Genomic DNA, 25,312 nt, shown 5'->3' on the forward strand with positions numbered 1-25,312 from the left:
CAAAAGTGATGTCTATGATACTACCGTAATGATCTGTGGTTTGGTTTTAAAGACACTGTTGGTAATTTTCAAAGACCAGTCTTCTCACCTCATTATTGTGCATAAAATAACAAACCTGTGAAAATTTTATCACAATAACTGTGATCTGACCAACCCTGACAAATTGTCATCAGCCTTCAGTGGTTATATGTACCGTACTTCTGTTCTGTTTGTAAACAATAAGGTTTGGTTCCCCACCTCCCCCAGCCTTGCTCACTGAATATTCCTGAGTTATCTCACATTTCAGTTTCTGAAGAGTACACTGACATTATGAGTACGTTGTGCTTCGTTCATTGTTGCAATCTGCTCTGCAAGCCAACCATCAAGATCGTTCTGGGTTGATCGCTTGACCTCTCTCACAAGCTGTTTATACCGAGCAGGGTCCGAGTTCTTTGCTCCCTTCTTTGTGTGGATGAGGTCAATGTAGGCCTGGCTCAAATATGGCTGGTTGGCCTGTGTTGTTTTGAAACCACATGTCATGATGGTTTCTTCATGTATCACTGCAGCAATGTGATCAAGTTGTTCACCGTGTTGTAGCTTCTCTTTCAAGAATAGTAACAGTAACAGTAACAGTAACAGTAACAGTAACAGTAACAGTAACAGTAATAATTTATTGATCTTATATTGCGCTCTCTCCAGGACCAGCCTGTTCGAGGGCGCATGACCGTAAAAATTGCGAAAGATTAAGAAAATGAGATCCATTAAGTGAACAGTTTAAAGAAAAGTACACCGGTAAAAAATATAAGCAAAGTACATGTGGATGTACAACTTTTAAAGAAAAAAGTGCATAAAACAATAAAGGCTGTAAAAACAATGCAACTTTGATACAAGAAAGCAACACTCAAATATAGACCATAGAATTAAAAACTAAAAGAACCAAAACTCGCTACACATTACCGAAGGCTTTCTTAAAAAGAAAAGTTTTGAGTTGCGATCATGTTGAAACTTAGTGGGTTGATAGATATTGGCAAGTTCTTGTAAATTGTGAAATGACGTTATTATGGCGTCATCACATGATTTTGTTATGATTTTTTCCATTTTTGCACAAAACACACAAATTGCTATCTGAACATGGTATAATCCAATTTTTTATTTTATTTATGTCACATTGTCAAATTGCTTTGAATCACAACAAATTTCAAATTCAGTTGAGAACTTTGAAATTTTTATTGACGAATTAAAGGAACACGTTGCCTTGGATCGGTCGAGTTGGTCTTTTAAAAGAGTTTGTAACTGTTTGTTATAAAATGCATATGGTTAGAAAGATGTTTTAAAAGTAGAATACAATGATCCACACAAACATGCCTCTAAATTGCGTGGTTTTCCTTTTACCTCGTCGACTAACACGGTCGGCCATTTATGGGAGTCAAATTTTTGACTCCCATAAATGGCCGACCGTGTTAGTTCGCACAGTAAAAGGAAAACCACGCAATTTCGAGGCAAATTTGTGTGGATTATTGTATTCTACTTTTAAAACATCTTTCCAACCATATGCATTTTATAAAAAACGGTTACAAACCCTTTTTATAGACCAACTCGTCCGATCCAAGGCAACGTGTTCCTTTAACAGCTGAGCATTTGTGCATAAATGCATTCATGTCTAGTTTTTATTATTATTATTATTATTATTATTATTATTATTATTATTGTTATTATTATATTTTTTTTCAGCCTTCAAAATTTTCCAAGCACTTTTATGCAATGTTTCCAAAGAGCCATTGCAATGAAACTTTCAGGGATGAAAGGTATTGGTGCAATGATGATTCTCAAACAATGATGTCAGGATGACGTCATCACCTGTCACGTTTGAAAATCTATATTAAATCAGCCACAAGAGACTGTAAGTTTCTGTTTGTGGGATTGGGTAGGGAAAAATAAGGTCTTCATTTTGTTTTGTGTGCGTGACCTCACATGACCCCTACTTCCGGTCGAAACCGGAAGTGCCTTGTAATTCAAAAGTGACAGAAGTTATGAAGTTGGTTTCAACAATGTAAGTGTCTGCCAAGGGTGGGCAGTTAAAAAAAAAATCAATGGCGTCACAAATTGCAACAGCGCCCTCTAGCGGCAGGTTTTCAAAATGGACTTTTTGAAGATGTTTATGGTGAAGTTTTGTGTAATCACTTCAAATGTTACACATTTTAACTGTCAGGCAGGCATCATATGTGGGAAGTTTCAGATCAATGACGTCATAGGGGGTCAAGTAATAATGCGTTCATGTTGAAACTTAGTACGTTGTTAGATATTGGCAAGTTCCTGTGAATGGTAAGATGACGTCATCTCATGATTTTTAATATTTTAAAAAGTTTTTGCACCTTTCACTCAGACATTGCTAACTGAACATGGTATAATCTGATTTTTTTTATATTTGTGTCGGATTAGGCAAACTGCTTTGAATACACACCAAAATTCAAATTCAGTTGAGAAATTTGAAAATTTTATTGACGAAAAAGCTATGCATTTGCACACAAATGCAATCATGCCTATTTTTTTTTTTTTAAGCCTTAAAAATGTTGTTTGTTTGCGTTATTTTGCAATGTTCCCAATAAACAATTGCTATGAAACTTTCAGTTTTGAAAGGAAATGGTGCAATAATGATCCATAAGCAATGATGTCATGATGACGCCATCACCTGTCACGTGACGTCATCTTAACGGTAATTAATTTTAAATATTTGAAAATCTATATCAAATCAGCCACAAGAGACCATAGGTTTCTGTTTGCGGGATTTGGTTGGAATAAATTAGATCTTCATTTTCTTTTGTGTGCGTGACCTCACATACCCTCTCGCTCAAAACAGGAAGTGCCTTGTAATTCAAAAGTAGGAAATGTTATGGAGCTGCTTTCAACAATGTTAAAGTGTCTGGCACGTCACAATGCACAAGAGCCCCCTTCAGCGGCAGGTTGAAATTTATTCAAAATGGACTTTTTGAAGACGTGTGAGGTCAAGTTTTGTATCACGTGACATGGCATTAAAGCTGCACTTTTTGAAGTTATGTAACTCCCGAAGTAATGATGCGATAATGTTGAAACTTTGTAGGGTGTTAGATATTGACAAATAAGTTCTTGTTAAGTCTAAAATGACATACCGTAATTTTCGGATTATAAACGCGCGGCGTATAAACCGCACTTCCCAAAAATATACAAAAAAATATTTAGGTGTCGGCGTATATGCCGCGCGGCGTATGTATAAACCGCGACCAAAATAAAAAAAAAACATGAAAAAACTAACCTCAAAACACGGAAGTGAAGTATGCAAACCTGCCACGTTACGGGTGATTTTTTTATCTCACACTATCAGTCCTGAGTTATACTTTTTTTCCATCAACAACCCTTTTCAAGAATTTGCGATTTGATGATCGGTTGTGTTGACCATGTTTTGTGAACTTCTTTGGCAACAAACTCTCTTTGAATCAAAGATCGGTCGACAACGCACACCGAGAAATAGTTGAACTTTGCTTTGCATCGCATCGCCCTCTGTTGACAAAAGTTGTCCACGTTTGATTAGACTGGGCCCCGAGCCTCGAAGCGTGGGTCAGACGTTCAAGCTATTTGTTGTACAATGGGCAGCCGCTCTACTCGATCCGTCCGAAGTCTAGCCAAGATTTTATGAATGGAACTATCACCGGCCAATCAACAACGGCCAATCATCAAACGGCCAATCACCGCATGCGTACACACAAAGGGGCCGTGCTTGTTTGCAGTCCTCTTTGTGGCGATGTGCAGTGACAGGCGGGCGGCACATCAGTCATTCTTGTATAGTTGCCGCAATGTGGGAGTTGCGTCGTAATTAAAGTAGAAATGTATTGAAGTTTACACTATTGATCTTAATTGAAATGATCTATTATAGGATAGCATTCTTTTTGTAAGCTGGCAGCACCCCCTTTGTGGCACCACACTATTGTTTGTGTTGGGTAATTATTGATGAAAGTTACAACTGAAAATACGTTCATTATTGTGATACTGAAAAAAAACCAATAACAGTTTTAAAAATTGACAAAGTTAAATCCTACTTTATTTGTAGGTAAGTGAGTTCGTGTTGCAATAAAAATTAACTTCAGACAGTGCGTGGACTATCGGTTCAACATAGGATTCGTCTGCAGAAGCAGTGATAAAGAAACAGTGCGAAGATTATTTCCAAGGAATCCTTTGCCTTCCGTTTTGTTTAAATAGAAAATAGACAAAACCAAGCCCAAACAGTCCTTTTCAGGGCTACCACAACACAAACGAGAGTATTGTCTATGACTGTTGTTTCTGTTTACAATGTATAAAGGAACATTTTTTAAACATGTAAACAGCTCCTAACAAAATTCCTTTATAAAATATAAAAGAAATAATAATGGTGACGGCTGAAGTTGTTCCCTCACTTTTATTGTATAGCGGTAGTAATGACACAAAAGGCGCTACCTTATTGTTTGCGTAATCATAAGGACAGGGGATTCACTTTTATTAAACATCGGAGTAGACGGGAATTAAGGTTGAAATGGGTCTTTCAATAAGGGAATTAAAGAAAAGTGGTTGTTTCTCCCTCCCTTTTATTGTAGTCCCACAACGAGGATCCACAACAGATTGCAACGACAGACGGGCGGACGGACGTAGCGTGTGTGTAGCAATGTATCCTGCAGCGTGCACATTAAGCACATGTACACATGCGAGTTCGTAAAGCTAGCAATCTGTTAATTGCGCAACAGCTGTTGGGGGCACCGTATTGAGCGATGTTCGCTGACGGGTTGCGCTACGCCCTCGCATTTGCGCCGCCTGGAAATAAAATTCCCAATGTTACTGGACTCAACAATCAGGGTGATTTGAAAACGTTTTGATTGACCCCCCCCCCCCCCCCCCCCCCGGCGCAGCATAGTTCTTTGCGTACGTCCATTCACCATTCTGCTGTTGCGGTGTGCGTGGTTGAGCTGAAGAAATTGCTGGCTGACACGAGTGTAGCCTGGATGTCTGACGTCAGCATGTAGAGATCGCTAGGATAAATAGACGGGCACCAGTCTAGTCTAACCCGAGTTGCGCTGAGAGGGGGAGCTGTGGGCGGTTGATAAATGTTTTACAAAGGAAACACGGAATACAATTGTGGTGGGATTTTCAACAGGATTTTGTCATCACACAGGCAGGTTTTTGTTCTCGTTGAAGAAAAAAAAACGATCTTTCTTTTAAAAAATGCCGTTTTTTCTCTTAAATATTTATACGTCGGCTTACAAGCCGCCCAGAGAATAAACCGCAGGAGTTCAAAAAAATGTCAAAATCAACACATACCGCGGTTTATAATCCGAAAATTACGGTAATGACATCATCACATGATTTCTTATGATTTTTTTTTTGCTAACTGAACTTGGTATAATAAAATTGAATGATGACAAATCTGAATTCTTATGTGTAGGGTCTGTATCTCAACTAAGTAAGATTAGTTTACCATCCATTAAGATCAGTAATGTTGACATTGCACCGTCTGCGGCTTTCTGCAATCTGGGAGTTATTTTTTATTCATCTATGGTAATGTCTGCCCATATATCACCTGTTTGTAAATCTGTTCGGTATTACGTACGTAATTTGGGATTCATTCGTAAATATTTAACCCGTTCAGCAACCGAAAAGATTGTTCATGCCTTTATTTCATCTAGGCTAGACTTTGGTAATGTACATTTCTTTCAACTGCCTCAAAATCAACTCACACGGTTACAGAGACTTCAAAATTCTGCAGCTCGTCTCATAACACTCACTAGATATAAAGACCACATCAGCCCAGTCCTTCATTCCTTGCATTGGCTGCCCATTGAATCTCGTATCATATTTAAAATATTGTTGTTTGTCTTTCATTGTGTCCACGGTTCCACCCCTGAATATAATATCAGTCTCATTCAGCGCTATGTTCCCTCCAGGCGTCTTCATTCTTTGGATTCCGGCTTACTTGCTGTGCCCAAAACACGCACTAACTGGGGGGACAGGTCCTTTGCGCACACTGGACCATTCCTATGGAATCAGTTGCAAAAACACATTTGGGATAGTGGCACCGTGGACACTTTTAAAGACAAATTAAGAAATTTCATTTGTTTCAAACAGCTTTTCAGTAGTTTATTTCTTGTGTTTTCCTGATGTTCCCTCTTCCCTCTGTTGATTTGTTTCTGTGTTCTTCTTTTCATGCGCTTTGAGCAACTTATTAGGTGGATACATGCGCAATATAAATTATTATTATTACTATTACTGTTACTGTTACTGTTACTGTTACTGTTACTGTTACTGTTACTGTTACTGTTACTGTTACTGTTACTGTTACTGTTACTGTTACTGTTACTGTTACTGTTACTGTTACTGTTACTGTTACTGTTACTGTTACTGTTACTGTTACTGTTACTGTTACTGTTACTGTTACTGTTACTGTTACTGTTACTGTTACTGTTACTGTTACTGTTACTGTTACTGTTACTGTTACTGTTACTGTTACTGTTACTGTTACTGTTACTGTTACTGTTACTATTATGAAGAAGTTTATTTTATGCTATCTACGATACATCCTACAGAGCCGGATCCAGACTATGGATCTGAGGCGCTAAAGGGGTGATGTTATTTAATGGACAGAATTCTACGTAGTATGTGAGCTGTGCCGAGGAGTGCAATCTTCTGGACTAAGTTGATGCTTATGCTGCCAGGGATACGTTCAATGAATTTCTCCAGTCCTTTCTTTACTAGTCCCAGAGCTCCGATGACCACTGGGATTGTCTCGGTCTTCATACTCCACATTCTGCTAATCTCGATCTCAAGGTCTTTGTATTTAGACAGCTTCTCGGCAACTATTATTGAGGTGTTTCGTTCGGAAGGTATGGACACATCAATTAGTATACACCTCTGGTCTTTCTTTCTCTTGATGATGATGTCGGGTCTATTGGCTTTAATCTCTTTGTCAGTACGATGTCAACGATGTCAAACAATTTAGAGGCATAGACAATAAATAAAAATGGTCCTAAGCAGGATCCCTGAGGAACACCACAGTTGATGTTAAACTTCTCTGATAAGGTACCTTGAATGGATACACGTTGACTTCTATCTGACAAATAGGACGAAAACCAATCAAGGGCCTTGCCAGTGACTCCACATTTAGACTGAAGACGTTTCAGCAAAATTACATGATCAACAGTATCGAACGCTGCACTAAGGTCTAAAAGGACAAGCAGAATAACATGCCAGACTCCAGCATTCGGCGGCGTACAGCAAGGTTGAAAGAACACAAAGAGTTGTAGAACCTCATCTTGATCTTCAGGTTGAGATATAGATCTTTCCATATCTTCTCCAGCTCCCTGAAAGATCCTGCAGCTCTGCCAATTCTGTTGTTCAGCTCTTTGCCAATTGTTCCATCAGCACTGCATCAGGCACCCAGGTACTTGAAATGCTCATGGAGGAAGGAAGAGAAGGAGTTCGAACGACCCGCAAAACCGCAGAGTAACAAAAGAATACCCTGACAATGCCCCTGTCTGGCCAGTGGAAAAAGATAGGAGACCTCCAGCTGGACGGCCATGTAGTGAGAGCGATTAGACGGCTTTACTTCTGTTTCATCCGAGAGAGATTGATAGTATAAAACATTGTGAGAAACAGCTCCCTCTGAAGTGTTGTAATTTTCGAGAAAGAAGTAATTTTCCACAAATTTAATTTCAAGCCTCAGATTTAGAATTTGAGGTCTCGAAATCAAGCATCTTAGAAAGCACACAACTCCATGTAACAAGGGTGTTTTTTCTTTCATTATTATCTCGCAACTTCGATGACTGATTGAGCTCAAATGTTCACAGGTTTGTTATTTTATGCATATGTTGAGATACACCAAGTGAGAAGACTGTTCTTTGACAATTACTAATAGTGTCCAGTGTCTTTAAGGTCTTGCACAGCATTTCATACTGCGAATCTCTCAGTGAAAATACTGTCATCAATCCACGACATCCTCACACTCTAAAATTCTGCCATCTCTCCGCTCGCACAGATTCTGTGTTCAATTCACCTTCCCATTGATTTCCAAGGTTCGCCGCCGAAACTTTCCCCTCGCACATTCGGGATGCTGCTGTGATCTCTCCTCTTCTGACATTTCTCCGCCAACTTAAAGACGTCTGTTTAAAACCCCATCTCTTAACCAGTTTTAATTTGCTGGTGCTTGCAGGTGTGGTGAACTTAATCACTATTGTTGTACAGTCAGTTCAATATCCATTGTGTTTCGTTTTCCTCTGGATTAGTGCTACTTATGCGTGGGACAACATGCATTCGTGGGACAAATTTTAATTCCTTGAAATTGTTAGATTGAAAACTATGTTTTTATTTTGAGAAACAATTGACCATCATGATGATCATCATTAGAAAAACCATGCAAAACTTTACAATTCAAGCAAAGAATCCACAGTGGGCAGAGTTTCTGGGTTTGCTTTTTGTGTTCCACAATTATGACAGTTGAGCAAATTAGGAGAACAAACAATGAGTTGCATGTAACCAGTGAGAGGTCACTAAATAAGTTTTGTTTGTTTTAACAAATTTTCTAAGAACAAGACATTATTCATAACGAGAGTGACAAATAACTTTCAATGTTAATACAATGTAGTAGTAACAAATGTTTGGTGTGACTTTTGATGAGAAAGAATAAAAATCCACGAGAACATCAAACTGTGTATCATTTGAACTAATAGTTAAGGTCTTTCTGTGAGTTCTTTAGACTTGGTAAAATGACCAAAATGAGGTCCAGAAAGTTTTTGGGTGTAATTTGAATTCATTGAAATAAAATCATGGGGGAAATGATTGACATACAAAATATGAAACACTTAAATGTATTCCAAGTTTCCATGTTGTTTAGGACTATCATGAGTTCATCTGGGCACAAATTCAGGTAGTTGCAGAAGGTAGACTACAAAACTAAAAAAACTTAAGAGCCCCTTTTTATGATCATCCCACAGCTTAAGAAACTAAGACTTGTCTCATGAACAGCACAGGGATTTGTTGATTTGCAAACCTTGTAATAAGCCACGGCCATTTAATCTACCTTGGTATCCTGGAATCTCCAAACCCTTTGACCTCCAATTGTTACAATGATAAACAGAAGGCATCCTGTCAATTTGTGTGTGCCATTTTTGTATGACAAAAGAAAAAAGGTCTGAATTCAGAATAGCACAATAACACCTAAAAAAAGGGAGATTATGACCATGATTTCCACTGCCTTTTTCCCCGCTTTTTTCTGGGTGAAACAAAGCAATATACAGGTTCTTTCAGGTTACATGTAGAATATTACCCTACTGGGGATGGACTAGGTTTTCTTTGTCAATTTTAGTTTGTTAAGGTGAACCCAAAATGAGCACCGGGTTGCAGAAAAAAAACATGCGAATGTTTGCAGTCCAACCTAACACATTTTCACAATTGCGGAATCATGGGTTGGAATCCAACCCAAGTAATATTTCCTGACTCAAAAAGCACCAAGCACTATACAGTGGTTATCATGCATTGCAGTGTGTTAGGGTAAATCAAAATGTTAAAAGTAATGAACTGTAGCCCTAGTTTTGTTATTCCCTTCTTTAGGAACCAAAAGAAGAAAACAACAACTCTGCGGTTTTACAAGCAAGGTCTGTTTCTCCATGCCCTCCTACTGGACCACGTTCTTATTTACACAACATACCTGTATCCAAAAGAGGAACCCAATCAAGAGGTGTGTTATCTGTGGAGCTGCAAACTCCAGGAATTCAAGGAATTGGCTTTGGTGGGGAAGAGGCTGAAGTTCATGAAGATAGCAGCACAGGAGAAAGGGAAAAAACTCACAGTGTGGTTGGTATAAATAAAATATATAGTTTTATTAAAGGTCCTTTGTTATTACCTAAGATGTTTGTACAAAAAAACCTTCCAGGGACATTTAATTGGAAGTCTTACAAGGTATGTTCAGACAGCGTACTAAGTTAGACCTGAACCTCCTTTTACGAGCAGCGGGGGTGGTCGAAGAAACAATTCCACTTGCGTTCAGACAGTTTCCCGTGTGGTTCATTACTTAATAAACAAAACAATCAGGAGTAAATAAGATGATGCATGCAAAAGCCCAAACGAAAAGTGGCATGCATGGAATAGCTTTCATATTATGACCAAAATGGCGATCAACACATCTCTTGTTTTGGCTCTCTGTATTTTGTGTTTGTTCTCGCCTCTCTCTGATTGTCATCATGACACCCGTGATCCATTCAGTGTTATCCTGGGCAAGTTCAACCCCAAAACCTTCCTGAAATTTACAGACATTATCTTCCATAACCGTCTAGGGTATGGATTGGCTCTGCTATCCAAAGGTACGCGAAGGACTTGGTTTGTGGATTGGTCATGGGATCCCCTAGATGCCTATTGTTTTTGGATCCCCTCAGATAAATATTGAGCTCGTTATGGCTAAAACAAAAGAAAAGTTGTCGGAGCGATATCTCAAGAAGGACTTGGCGTATCAACTCCAAACTTGGTTTGTTGATTGGTCATGGGATCCCCTAGAAGCCTATTGTTTTTGGATCCCCTCAGATAAATATTAAGCCTGTTATGGCTAAAACAAAAGAAATGTTGTCGGAGCGATATCTCAAGAAGGACTTGGCGTATCAACTTCAAACTTGGTTTGTGGATTGGTCATGGCATCCCCTAGGCGCCTATTGTTTTTGGACCCCCTCAGATAAATATTAAGCTCATTTTGGCTAAAACAATAACTCAAAAAGGACTTGGTGTAGCAACTCCTATCTCAGCGGGGCAGTAGTGTTGGCAACACACCACTCTTGTTTTGTTTTCATCCTGTGTTGAAAAGGTATCAGCAGGTGCAATTTGTGGTGTTACGAGAAATAATTATTCTGAAGTATAAGAATGTTTGTTTCCAGAGGTTTTTTTTTTGTGGAAAAAGGGGTGTGGTTGAGTAATGTAAATTTCGCTTTAAAGTACATTGAGCAGAAGTAATGCAATGAGTTGTAAATTGTGTACGTTGATTTGATAAATTGAAACGTTGAAATGTTGAAGAAGGAAACCAAGGGCTTGATTACTGCGGGGCAAGACCAGTCTCTGAGGACAAACGTATTGAAGGCAAGAATAGAGAAAGCGAACATCTCTCCTATGTGCAGGATGTGTAACAAGGCAGAGGAGACTATCTTTCATATTGTCAGCGAGTGCAGTAAGATGGCCCAGACGGAGTACAAAGGTAGACATGACAAGTTGGCCAAGGTATTTCATTGGGATCTGTGCAAGAAATGGGGTGTCCAAGTGACTGCAAAATGGTATGACCATGCTCCGGAGAAAGTTACAGAGACCAACCAGGTCATCAAGATCCTCTGGGACTTTAACATTCAGACTGATCATGTTATAGAACATAGGCGTCCGGAAGTAGTAGTCATAGATAAGGCAAAGAAGATGTGTCACCTTATAGACATAGCTGTGAGGGTAGCTGTTAAGGAGATGTACCAGATCCAAAAGTACCAAGACCTGGCCAGGGAACTTCGTCAGATTTGGCAGGTGGAAGTGAATGTAGCACCTGTCGTGGTTGGAGCGCTCGGCACCATTCTGAAAGCACTGGGGAAACATCTGGACGAAATAGGGACAAAAGTGAGAATATATCTGTTGCAGAAGGCGGCGCTTTTGGGAACAGCAAGGATCCTAAGAACGACCCTCGAGATCTAAGGCTACTGGAAGATGCCCGACTCAAGGAGTTACTGGCACAAATGAAAATATGATCTTTCTTTTGCATGCTGTGATAAGATGAAATAATGTGCCATCATGGAGCAGTTATTGGATGTTGACAATTGGAGACTTTTTTGTTTTTCCGCTATTTTCATTTAGACTCTATCTTTTGGAAAATGAGTGGATCACAAAAAATTAATACTACTTTTGAGCCTTTCTTTAAAGGAACTTTACAGAATTGGTAAGAAACAAAAATTGAGAAGATCACAGATTTACATAAAACTTACACAGTCTAATGATGATGATAGAAGAAAACATCCCTGGAAATATTTCTGTCTGAAAATTCATATTTGATGAGAAATAACTAATTTAATTTCACTTTTGGAGTTTATCGCTCAGTGAGCGTTTTATTAATTTTTGTTTTGGCATCAATGCAAAGCAGCGTTTTATTAATTTTTGTTTTGGCATCGATGCAAAGCAACATTTATAATTGGTTTTTCACTCTTCTCTCGTGACCCAGATGGCCGATCGATCTCAAAGTTCCACAGGTTTGTCAATTTATTTATGAGGTGGATTACATAAAGTGCTTACACTGCCAGCACTTTTTTTGCTAGCAAAACCAATTCTGTAATGTTATTTTACAGTCTATTTAAAAGAAGATTGTATTTGATGCCTTCATCAAAACTTAGCTGTGAAATATTTTGCTATTTTCTCATCTTTAACTAGCCTTGCTCAAGGCAGTCGCATTATTCGCTCCGAAAAGACGCAGCTGTAAACCCACCCGCCGTATACCCTGTGCATGGTGTGTGCGATCACACCGAATGACCAACCCGTATACACAACTGTCACATCGCACGAATACTGTTCACACAAGTCATCGCACTCGTACACCACTAACCGCATGCTGAGGCCGTGAGGCCGACAGCCTTGTCGGATCTGTATCTTCCCGTTTTAATGTGTTGTATTGAAAAAATTCCAATAGTGGACGAAATTGGGGGGGCTCGAGGATATGCTAGTATGCAGCTCATGAATATGTATATCGTTCGTCAGACCTATCAGACAACACAGGATGTGAGGCAAATGAATTATTCATTTTGACGTCCAATCACGCACTTCCCTTATCACGACCTTTGGACCCAATCATGCGTCCGTGGTGGTGGTGTGTGAGGTAAACATGTCTCGTCTTTCGCGGGCATTATGGTAATGAGCTGACCGTGGGAACTCTTCGCTTATTATAGTAATGAGGTCAGTGGCTTCAACACAGATCCTACAAGGCTGTCGGCCTGACGGCCTCCGCATGCGGATAGTGTACGGGGGCATCGTGTCGTGCGATGTTATGCACAGTGAATACGGGTAGGTTTTACGCACAGTGAATACGGGTGGGTTTTTATACAGCGGCGGTCTTTTTTCGGAGTGAATAATTCGACTGCCTTGAGCAAGGCTAATCTTTAACCAAAACAAACACAAATGTATGATTTCTTTAAATCATAAATGTTTTTATTCCACCTGCAACTATAGGAAATATATCCTGAACAGCAAGCACATTGCAATGCAATTACTGAATCCAGAGATTGTGCCATAATAAACAAGGATATGCAGCCCTCTGATCAGTTGCAAAAGGAAGGTAAATACTTTGGACAGTCAAATCTTTTGTAAAACAATGATGAGCGTGTAAATGCTTGCACATTGCCTAAATTATGCCAAACACAACAGTAATACAATGCGAAACTGACTCTCAAAAAGGCTCAACCAAGATTTATTGTGGTGATAGTGTCAGCTTAATTGAGCTTATAATGTACATGTTGAGCAAAAGATATTTTAATGAAACCAGAAAAGTGACACTTTTGGGATAGTCCAACTGTTGTTGGAAAACAAGAAAAATCATATAGTATTGATTTTTATGTTGGATTATGTTGTTGGTTCATAAAATCTACATTTACATGTAATTAGGTTAATGGATGTTCTTTTTATTTAAATTTATATTTTTCTGGCCCAATTTTAGATGAGGAATCTGCATTTGAAGAGCCTAATGAAGGGTATTTAGTAACCGAGGTGAGGTTGGCTAGTGTTTCAAGTGACATAAGTGAACAAAGTGTTAATGTAGGTATGAATGTATCAGACTGTGAAGAGGAGGTACATGACAACATAGACACTACTGCAACGGCTGTTCAAAATGTTAAGGTGAGAACATTTCATTCTTAGCTCAAATTCATTCCATTTTCATTTTGTTTGTTATAAGCAAACTTAAAAGATGGAAAATTCAATAACTGAATCAACCTCGTTTTGTATGGGTTTATCCATCTCCAGGACATATAGGACTTTTTAACTTGGCATGCCTTGTGCAAAACTATGACACGGTTTATGTGGTTGATCATGTGGTAGCATCCGGCACATTCAAGACATAGCACCTGGGCCCCTTCTCACTCTTCTTTGAACATTTTGAAAGTTAAATTACATGTCTTTTGTGTGAAGGTATAATTTAATTAAAGGCACTGGACACCTTTGTATTGTCAAAGACCAGTCTCCTCACTTGGTGCATCTCAACATACAGTATGCATCATAGAATAGCAAACCTTTGTAAATTGGTTGTTGAAGTTGCGAGAGAATAATGGGGGAAAAAACACCCTTGTCGCACAAGTTGTGTGCTTTCAGACCCTTGAAATCGAGACCTCAGCTGAGGTGACTAGAGCAATTCAAATATTTTAGTGAGAAAATTACCTCTGTCTCAAAAACTAGGTAATTACTTCAGAGTGAGCCGTTTCTCACAATGTTTGGGCCAACACTACCCCCTACCCCAGTCCAAAAAGTGGGTGGGTGTTACCCCATCCTTCTTGGATTTGCTCACATGTTATGGATAGACCAGACAAAAAATACTGTTTTGTTGGGTAGAATTGAGAGAGGGCGCTCATTGAGAGAGGACACGCTTTCATCAATGGCGAATATTTTTTCACAATAACATCAGATTTTAAAAAAAAAGAATAGTCTCACTGCTTTTCCGCTATCCCACATAATAACAACAACAACAACAACAACAACAACAACAACAACAGCAGCAGCAGCAGCAGCAGCAGCAGCAGCAGCAGCAGCAGCAGCAGCAGCAGCAGCAGCAGCAGCAGCAGCAGCAATAATAATAATAGTAATACACAAGCATTTATATAGTGCCCAACGAAGGACAGAGCGCTTAACAAAGAAGAGGAACAAAAGAACAGTGAGTCATGGAAACAAATGAGTTTTCAATTGCCACTTGAATACAGACAAAGACGGCGCTTCACGAAAACTGAGCGGAAGTTCATTCCAAAGACGAGCCGCGGTAGATGTGAAAGTCATGTCACCAACTTTCTTGTATAATCTTTGGACAACAAGCCGGGTCCGATCAGTAGAGGAGCATAGTCGTGGTTTGTGTTCAGCGGAACCAGTGTTCTGGAGTTGAGTCATGGCAGAAAGATAACTAGGGGCAAGGTTGTTGATAGCCTTGTAGACATACAGCATGAGTTTAAAAGCAATTCTTTGTCTGACAGGGAACCATTGAAGTTCCCTCAGTAAGTCGATAGAGGGCATGTCCCGCCCACAAGCCATAACTAACCGCGCTGCGACTAATACACCACAAGTTACGTATGTGGAAGTTGACAGACTTACATATGGTATTTATACTAGTCATGGTGAGAGATTCGTCTAATTATTGTTAACTGAATCTCCTGCCTGCATAAAATCGCTGATCTCCAGCCTGAAAATGGTCAGCCATCTTGGAACATGTGATGGACAAAAATGTTGTTTAACATATTATCAGCTGTGTTTTTGTTACTGTTGTATTACCACCAAGTCACCAAATGCAGTCTATGTACAGACCAATTTGATAAAATGGCATAGATGTGTAACACATTGCATGTTATGGTGTACTCCTAATGCTCTGAAATAACTGATATTTGGTTCTATGTTTATATTTCCAGATTGAAGAGCAACTCCCTGTTACAATGGTTGCTAGACATGACAAGTCAAATGCACACCTGATATGCCATGCGATCAATGAACACCCTCCGCGTCCAGTTACTCCTGGACTAAATCCTCTACGCACAGCATCACCTAAACCAGCACCCCAGCCAAAGTTTACTCCAGCAGTCAAACCTCAGGTAGTTTGACTTAGTTAAACTGTTACACGCCTCATATTGATCTTTGTATTTTGTAGCGCTGCATTTTGGGTTTCTACTTTTCAATTCTTTAATGTAACCACAGCAACTCTGTAAGCTGTAAAACTGTTTTTGTTTATTTCCCCCAAATGGTCTCTTAAGGCCGAGTTATAATCGGTCGGGTGATGGATGGTAAGGCGATGGAAATCTTGAAGCGCCATAAAAAAAGACATAGTTTTTAGGGCTCAGCGATGACTATACCAGGTGTCTCAAAAAAAACTATACACTTTTGAAATGGCTGCCGAATAAAAAGTTTATGCTTCGGGAGGAAAAGGGCTAAGTGTATGGATAGCTTATGGTCTGAACTTTCATATGACACCAAAAAGTCTGAAAATAATTTATGATTGGGTGAACACTGCTCACTTTTGTGAAGGGTATGAAAATTAGGCTGCGCAGGAATTAGCCTTCCAATTTGTGAGCTTACAAATGTGAGGGTGATGTTATGATAGATTCGTGATCAAATGCGATCAGTTTGGGTTTGCTAAGTGAATTTTATGGTTCATTAAACCATTTTTTTCTTTCATGAGTGAACAGGAATTGCATTTTTTTTTTGGTAGCATTGTAACTTTCCCTGGTAGACTCAGTGGTTTGTTCATGGGAGTCAGGATGGGGTTATGTTACTTGTGCATTTCCATGTTACAAACTGTTTTTTTTTCACATCTGTGACTTTGAAAAAACAAAAACAACAACGCTTATTTCAGTTATTGTACGATGAGTTGAACATTTCATTGGTTTTTCTTTTAACCAGATGGGGATTAAGTAAATTGATTATTCAGATATGGTTTGTTAAATAAAGAAATGTCACAGATGTTGGCTAGACTTATTCTTCAGGTTACCCATTGACCTGAAGTAGCCGACATCTTGGATTGAATTGTGTAAGCTACAAAGGACTACCTCTCACTAGGGGAAGGCTAATTCCTGCACAGCCTATTTGTCAACCCTTCACAAAAGGGAGCCGTGCTCACCCAATCATGAAGTATTTTTTGACTTTTTGGTGTCATTATGAAAGTTGAGTCCATAAGCTATCCATACATATAAACCTTTTCCTCCAGAATCGTATAATTTTTATTCGGCAGCCATTTCAAAAGTGTCTAGTTTTTTTCTAGACACCAGGTAAACTGTGTTTTTTTTAGGATTGCGCATCAAGATTTCTATCGCGCGACCATCGCGCAACCGACTATAAACCGGCCTTTAGGGTCTACCTCTTCACACTGGAATGTTTTCCCCTCTTTGTTCCTCTCCAGACTGCCAACAGTCATCATTCCAACTGATTGCTAAGTCCACCACACACATACACACTACATGTAGCTTAGTGTTAAAGATTTACCTTCAATACCAAATAGCAGACCAAGGTTGTTTAACACTCAATCAATCAATCAATCAATCAATCAATCAATCAATCAATCAGCCGCAGAGACAGCAAGGGTCCGTCACGCCGATCTCCTGTGTCCACGTCCTACAGCCTCGTACCACATGTAGTCAATTTCATTTAGCCGGTGTCGGGGTCTCAGATGTCCGGTGTGCCAGACGTCACCGGGCATTTCGGCACGCAGTGATGTTTGACTTTATTATTCAGTAGGGGCCTGTGGTTTTGCTCATACTGCAAAATTTATCAGATTTAACAAAGATTAAAAAATTGTCTCATAGTTTTTTCTTCAGTATAGTCTTTGGGCCCCTTTGGGGACAAATTGCACTCTGCGTTCTTAAATAAAAATCATAAGTAGTCAGCCTGCCAAGCCCGCAAAAAAATGTATCGAGACCATATAAAACTTAATGTTGGATTGGAAAAACTCTTCTTTTTCTATCTACTGCTCTTGTCAGATTGTGCAGAATCGACCATGCGGTATATAAACACACAATTTGTTGATTGCTAATACAGTTTATTGGATCCATAACAGCTTCTCAATCCAACACAAACATCTACTTCCAAACTTGTAACTGTATCTCTATGTGAAACCATGAAACCGATTAGCTGTAATAAACCACAAATAAATAACATTTATAAATATATTGTTTTAACACAGGAAATTTATAAACTTTGGAACAAATGACCTGTTATAAATCCTTAATTCTTGGAGTGTGAAAAGGTGAACTTAATTGGAAAAACATGACATGTAGCACAATTGAAATTTGGAAAATATACTACTGTGAATAGTTGCACAAAAATCCTTAAAATGAGCTTCTAAAGTATACATCAAATTTTACTGATCAATAGTGTCTCAAATCTCTGCAATGACATTATCAAATATAATTGAGCAAGCTATTTCCACGTTTACTAAATGAAACAAAGCAAGAGGATTTAACTAACCAAAGGTAACAGCACAAATTGCCACACTATGACTGCCTGGGCACTATAGACTCAACACATATTCACTGCATGAACTCCTATAGGCTAGTGAGCCACACCTTACCATACTAACAGTTAATAACTTTTACAAACTCTGCTGGGCCTAGAATTTTGACCTTACATGTACCCGCCCCTCAATTGTGGCTCTACACAATGAAATAAAAAATTAATATAAGACCAAATTTAAAACAAAGTCCAAAATGAGTTAAATAATGTCCAAATTGAGTTCAAAATTATTCACTGACTTGCGAAACTTTCAGACAGTTCATTGAGAATCTAGCCATCACGGTCAGCTTCCAGAATTAAGCAAAGTTTCTGCACTGGTCGGTCCATCAAGGCAGTGGCTGTTTTCACTTTAACCATACGTACCAGACCCTTGGAGTCCTGCTTAGTACAAACGACTCTTCCAAAGGCCCATGATCCTCTAGGTGCGTTGTCAATTAGGAGAACGATGTCACCAGTTGAGACATTCCGTCTTGGTTTCAGCCACTTCTGACTCTCTTGAAGGAGAGGTAGATATTCAGACACACACCTTTTCCAGAATAGGTCAACAAAATAATGGACTCTCCGTCATTGTTTGCTTGTCATAACAATCATCCTTTGAGAATTCACCAGGAGGGGCACCTGTACCGTGAGCCGGCAACAAGTCGTTTGGCGTCAGTGCTCGCAGGTCATCCGATTGTGTTGAAGCAGTAATGGACGGCTATTCAGGACGGCTTCCACTTCACATAGCGATGTGTGTAGGCCGTCATTGGCCAATGGTCTTCATTTTTCCGTAAGAATTCGGGACCCTTCAACCAGCGCTGATTACTAGCGCTCGTTGACCCGTAGCCCCTGTAGCCTCCTCGAGGCATCATCTGCTGGGTTGACCTTTGTCTCTATATATCTCCACTGACTAACATTAGAACCTTCCCTGATCACTCTGTTGGCTACGAATGTGTGGAGACGGGTCGCATCATTGGAGATGTATTTCAGAACTGCAGTACTATCTGTCCAGAAAATTGTGTCATGTATCTGATCATCCAACTCATCCTCAAGCATCTTGTTTATGCGAACTGCAATGGTCGCTGCTGTCAACTCCATTCGTTGCACAGTCACCTTTTTTAGAAGAGCGACTCTAGACCTTGCCCCCAGAAAGGAGCAGTGAATATGTCCCTTAGTAGTCACCTGACGTTGATAGGACACAACCCCTTAACCACAATCGCTAGCATCACTGAAGTTGTGTACCTGGCGTTGGGCAGCCTCAAACTTCAAGGGCTTATATGTAGCATCTTGGTACCACCAATTCCTGAAGCTTTGGAAGATCTGTCAACCATTGATTCCAAACACGCAAGTCATTTCTTGTATCTTCGGCATCCCACTCTATACACAACTTCTGCAGCAGGTTTTTGACTGGTAAAATGACAGGACAAGCAAATCCCAAAGGATCATAAACTGAGCTTACGATAGTCAAGATGTTCCTTCTCGTAGGATCCGTGGTCGTCACTGAGATCTTAAAGCCCAACGAATCCTATTTTACATCCCATCTAACACCCAATGCTCTTTCATGAGGCATCTTTTGAGAGGAGTGATTCACATCTAGCTTGGGCCTTTTAGTAGAGTCACTTGCAGGCATGGCTTGCATCACAGCGTCGTCATTGCTGATCCATTTGGTTAGATTAAACCCTCCTTTTCTTACAAAGTGCCGTCAGTTTGGTGATCAGAACAACTGCATCCTTTGTGGACTTGACCGACTTCAAGCAGTCATCAACATAGAAATTTCTCAAGATCGACTCTGCTGCTACAGTGTTGCCTTTGTCGGTATCGCTCAGTGCTGTGAGCCTTAAGGCGTAGTTTGAGCATGATGGGGATGACACAGCACCAAAGAGATGAACCATCATTTGGTAGGGTGTTGGCTTCTTACTTAAATCTCCATTCGGCCACCAATAAAATCGCAAATAGTTCCTCTCTTGCTTGGGGATGTGAACTTGGTAGAACATTGATTCAATATCACCCATTATGGCCACACTTTCCTGTCTAAATGTAAATCTCAGCAAGACACCGATTAGATGATTCGTTAAGTTCGGACCAGGAAGAAGAAGATCATTCAGTGCAACTCAATTATAACTGGCTGTACAATAAAAAACAACTCCAACCTTTTTTGGTTTTCTAGGATGATATACGCCATGGTGGCATATGTATTAAACTCACCCATCTTGCCTGTCTACCTCAGATGCGGGCACTTCTTCAGCATATCCTTTGTCCAGGACGTTTGATATGAAGAGATTGTGGTCGTGGTGGAACTTTTAAATTCCCCTTCAACTTTCTCTCCAGGCTTACAAGACGCTTCAATGCCACAGCAGAATTGTCGGGCAGGTGGACATCTTTCTTGAAGGGCAGACTAATTTACCTTCTACAAATTTACAAGAGCCGCCGTTCTCCATGAATGACTTGTATTCATGGGACCATTCCCGTTTGTCATCAATCGTACATTCTGGAAAGTCGTAGTTGAGGCTTTCTCTGACTAACATGTTGAGCTTCTTGATCTCCTCATACCTTTTAGCAGCAACATCCCCAAAATTTACAGAGAATGGTTGACAATTTCGAACTGACCTCACAACATTCCAAGCAATCCATCCAAGTGCTGTTTTTGTTGCACAGGGGCTACCCGGCGGTCCCGTTCTAACCTCCAATGGTGAGTACACTTTAGGAACATTGTTACCAATCAATAGGTCGATGCCAGCACTGATTTGTGGCATATAAACATCTTTCAGGTGTTTCCAGTGAGACACATCATCTTGAGTAGGTATGTGATGTCGCTTAACAGAAATCTTTTCTTTGGTGTAGACCCTCGGAATATTGACTTTGACTGTAGGACTACCATTTAGACACCGAACTTCTAAGCCTTCAATCAAGTAAGTATCCATGTTGTGTGGCTTTCCCATGTCGTCTGCCCACGCCACATAGCTTCTTCATCTGAGATTCACTGCAGAATGACACACTACTTCCAGGATCCAGGAATGCATAAGTCACTACATCATTTAACCCATGAGCAAGCCTTCAATCTGGTATTGTTCCAGATGTCTGGAAAAGAGCTGTCATCATTCCTATTCCCAAAACTTCCCCTGCATCGGTTGATAAGCTGAGGCCAATCGCATTAACAGACCACTTTGCCAAAGTTTTAGAAGGTTTTGTCGCCAGATGGACTACACTTGACCTCGAACCGCATCTTGACCCACGCCAGTTCGGGAATCGAAAGGGACTCTCTACTACACACTGCCTAATTGATCTGATGAATACTTTGTACCAGCATGCAGACAAAAACAAAACAACATCGACACTCGTCACAACTAACTTCAGCAAGGCTTTTGACCTAATAGACCACAACAAAGCCATATCCAAATTGATTCATCTTGGTGTTGAACCGTGCCTTGTTCAATGGATAGCAAACTTCCTAACTAATCGTCAACAGTGTGTCCGCTATAAGGGAGTCTTATCCAACTGGACCCATATGCATGCTGGAGTACCACAGGGAACTCGGCTTGGGCCAGTTGTTTTCTCAGCAGTCATTAATGATGCATGCCAAAATCTCGACAACTCAACCTTCTGCTGGAAGTATGTAGACGATTTGAACTTAATAGAATGCCGCTCCTCTCAGGACCAATCACAAATGCAACAGTCAATAGATTCCATTGTGCAATGGTCAGCGGGCCAGTTGTTTTCTCAGCAGTCATTAATGATGCATGCCAAAATCTCGACAACTCAACCTTCTGCTGGAAGTATGTAGACGATTTGAACTTAATAGAATGCCGCTCCTCTCAGGACCAATCACAAATGCAACAGTCAATAGATTCCATTGTGCAATGGTCAGCTACTAACAACATGAAGCTCAATCCCCAAAAGTGCAACTTCATGGAAATTACTTTTTCTCGAAGTCCCCAACCACCCCCAGCTCTGGAGATCAATAGCCACCCCTTGACCCAATCGCAAACAGTTAAACTACTTGATGTCCATATCCAGCAGGATTTGAAGTGGGGGTCGCATATCAACAGTATACTCCAACGAGCTAACAGTCGAATTCATATGATTCGTGTTCTTAAAGGCCATGCCTTACCCGTAGACGACCTCATAACAATCTATAAAGGATACCTGCGACCACTCCTTGAATATGCAGTACCACTTTGGAATGGTGCACTACATGTAACTCAACAACATGTGCAACAATTGGAAAGAATCCAGAGGCGTGTCATCAAGCTTATTTTAGGGGATGTTTACTATGTTTACAATGACTACCTTAGTGCATTAGAGTCTCTTAATTTACCAAGTCTAAGCAATCGACGCAGGTCACTGTGTTCAAAATTTGCCTCAGAGTTAACTGCTAAACAGACTATGTCGCACCTCCTCCCACCCCAAAAAAATCACAGGGTTCTTCGCAAAACTAATTTGATATATCAGCCTAAATGTAAGACTAGTAGACTCAGAGATAGTGCTGTCCCTTATTTAATAAATCTTTTTAATTCTCAGTAACTCTCACACTATAATTATTGCAGTTTTTGCAGTTCTTACCCTTTCAATTTGTCTACAAGTTACATTTTTTTATTTCCAAACTGGTTATGTCCCTTTTTTTCTTTTATCAGGAAATTTCTAATGTCAAATTTTTATGTAATTTGTACAATTTTTTTATCAAATTTTGTATTGTTTACCCTTTTTATTGTAAATTGTTGCAATTCAGCATGTGGCTGCTTATGACATTTTTTAATAAACCATTCTATATATATATATATATATCAAAATGTTTAACTGACTACATCACACAATGGCATTACATAAGCGATCGGGTGGCTTTACAAATTCCACAAAGAAATGGTGCAGTACTTAAGTACAGGATCATTAACGCTTCTGGACCAACAACTCAACGAGTGAATAAAGACCCTACACACCTTGACGAGTTCTACAGTAACTTAGCAGCCGCAGCTACTGTTCTGGCTCGTGTACAGCTTTTTATCTGTGCAGACTTTAACTCAAAGTTGGGCAGATCTTGCGATTAGGCCCATGATGCCAATGTGCCACCTCCAATTGGCTCATTGGGAATGGGTACTATGAACACAAATGGGGAACCGTTAATGGAATTCATCACAACTAATGGACTGTTTGCCTGCAACACGGCTTTCCAACACCCATGTAAACACCGTACCACATGGAGTTGTAGAATATAGGACAACCACTCTCCTGGAAAAACAAGACCCATTTATGCCCAGATTGATTACATTCTCTGTAGACAAAGCTCCAAATGTCTTTTAGAAGACTCACGATCATACAGCGGAGCCACTTTGTTCTCAGATCATCGCTTTATAGTAGTTGCACGTCTCAACCTAAAGAACATGCATCTAACAAGCAAACAAAGTGCTAAAAAACACAGGCCCCTCAATGTCAAAAAGTTGTTAAGTAGCAAAACAACTCAGGACCGATACAAGACCAATCTTACGCAACAAATCCAAAGTATAACTGGTGGATTAGAACCTAATCAAAGACTGGAAAAAAACTAATGAGCAGCATAAGAAGCAGTGCTGTAAGTGAAATTGGTTTTCGACCGCATAACTCCAAACCGAATTTCACAAACGACGAAACAATTCGTAATCTGTCCAACCAACGCAAGAAACTACTGATGGACATCCGAGACAGAAATGAAGGAAGAGACATATCGATATTGAAAAAGGAAAGAAATTCACTGCGAGAAAAATTTTGTAAACGCCAATGCGAAATAGAAACCATCAAGGCTGAACACCTTATACAAGAGATAATTGACACAGACGAGAGTCGTAGAATGTTCAATGCAGTGGGGGAAATAAGAACTTAGAACAAACCCCCCCCCCCCTCCAGTATGTGTGAAAGACAAAAACGGAGAGTTTATTGTGACTGATGGAGGAAAATCAAACAGAATCGCTGAATGGTTTGCAGAACATTTCACAGACGACGAGGGAGCTATTGAAAGCTTTGTCGACGATCCATCGCCTCTAACACAAAGAATTACAGAAAACAAAGTTAAAGGGGCTATAAAATCATTGAAAAATGGAAGAGACAGGGGACCCGACCAAATTTACAACAAACTTTTGAAATTTGCAGTAAACAAAATTTTCAAACAATATGCAGAAATTATCAACGATGCGTTAGAGAATCATCACCAAATTGACAGTATTGGACAAGGAATCCTAAAAGCCTTGCCAAAGCCAAAGAAAACTCCCGGACCACCTGAGCACCTACGACCTATCATTCTCCTAAACGGAGCCCGCAAACTACTATCAATCATAACGCTGAAAAGAATTGAGAAGAAAATCGCCACTTTCACCAGACCATGTCAAGCTGGTTTAAAAAAAGGATGTAGTTGCGCAGACGCTGTTTGGGCCCAGCGAATGCTTGCTTCAGTGGTAATGAAGAAACATTAGGAACTTCACAAAAGTGGCATTGACATGTCAAAAGCATTTGACACGATTAAGCGAAGAAATATTCTAGAGATCTTACAAACTGCGGGTTGTTCAAACGAAAAAATTAGTATTGTCAGATTTTTGATTTCCAATACAAAACTGAAAGTAAATATCAACAAATCTTCCTCAAGCTAGTTTGACACTACGCTTGGCTCATTTCAAGGTGACAGTCTAAGCGGGGCACTCTTCATCGCAACCTTAGCTGGAGCCCTCAATGACGTCAGACAACAAGCTGCACGTCCTGACCCACCGATATCTCCATCCTCTTTACCACTGGAGTCAGCTTACGCTGATGACGTTGACTTCCTTGATGAAGACAGTTGAAAGCCTTGCAAGACTAATCCCCCTTACATCCAGAGTCTTGGCTTCAAACACTGAAGTTAATTCGGAAGGCCTCCTACTGAAAGACCAGGAACCCTGGAGTACAAGCAAACTACTCGGTTCTCTGATGTGTTCTACAGCCGACATTCGACACCGTATCTGTCTAGCAAATGCAGCCTTCAACACATTTACCAAACTCTGGATGCAAACCCCGCAAAATATCCATCACCTTACTGATGCATGTTTACAATGCAATGGTATTGTCTGTCTTCATGTACAACTCAAGTAGCTGGGCTGCACCTAAGAACGTGCTCGAGAAG

At 40.0% G+C, this 25,312-nt stretch overlaps 1 protein-coding gene across 3 annotated transcripts in view; it reads left to right on the forward strand.

Annotated features, from left to right (window-relative positions):
• The window catches only part of LOC139938320 (uncharacterized), a 75,089-nt gene that overhangs the window by 37,088 nt on the left and 12,689 nt on the right, over positions 1–25,312 (forward strand). For 2 of the 3 annotated variants that reach the window (XM_071933755.1, XM_071933756.1), the window contains exons 9-12: positions 9,580–9,822; positions 13,198–13,303; positions 13,682–13,860; positions 15,627–15,806. In XM_071933755.1, coding sequence (XP_071789856.1) covers positions 9,580–9,822; positions 13,198–13,303; positions 13,682–13,860; positions 15,627–15,806 — 708 coding nt within the window. The remainder of the gene's footprint in view (positions 1–9,579; positions 9,823–13,197; positions 13,304–13,681; positions 13,861–15,626; positions 15,807–25,312) is intronic. The other variant, XM_071933757.1, reaches the window with a different exon arrangement.

Source organism: Asterias amurensis, chromosome 6 (genome assembly GCF_032118995.1).
Source record: "Asterias amurensis chromosome 6, ASM3211899v1".
In the NCBI taxonomy this organism is placed as follows: Eukaryota; Metazoa; Echinodermata; class Asteroidea; order Forcipulatida; family Asteriidae; genus Asterias; species Asterias amurensis.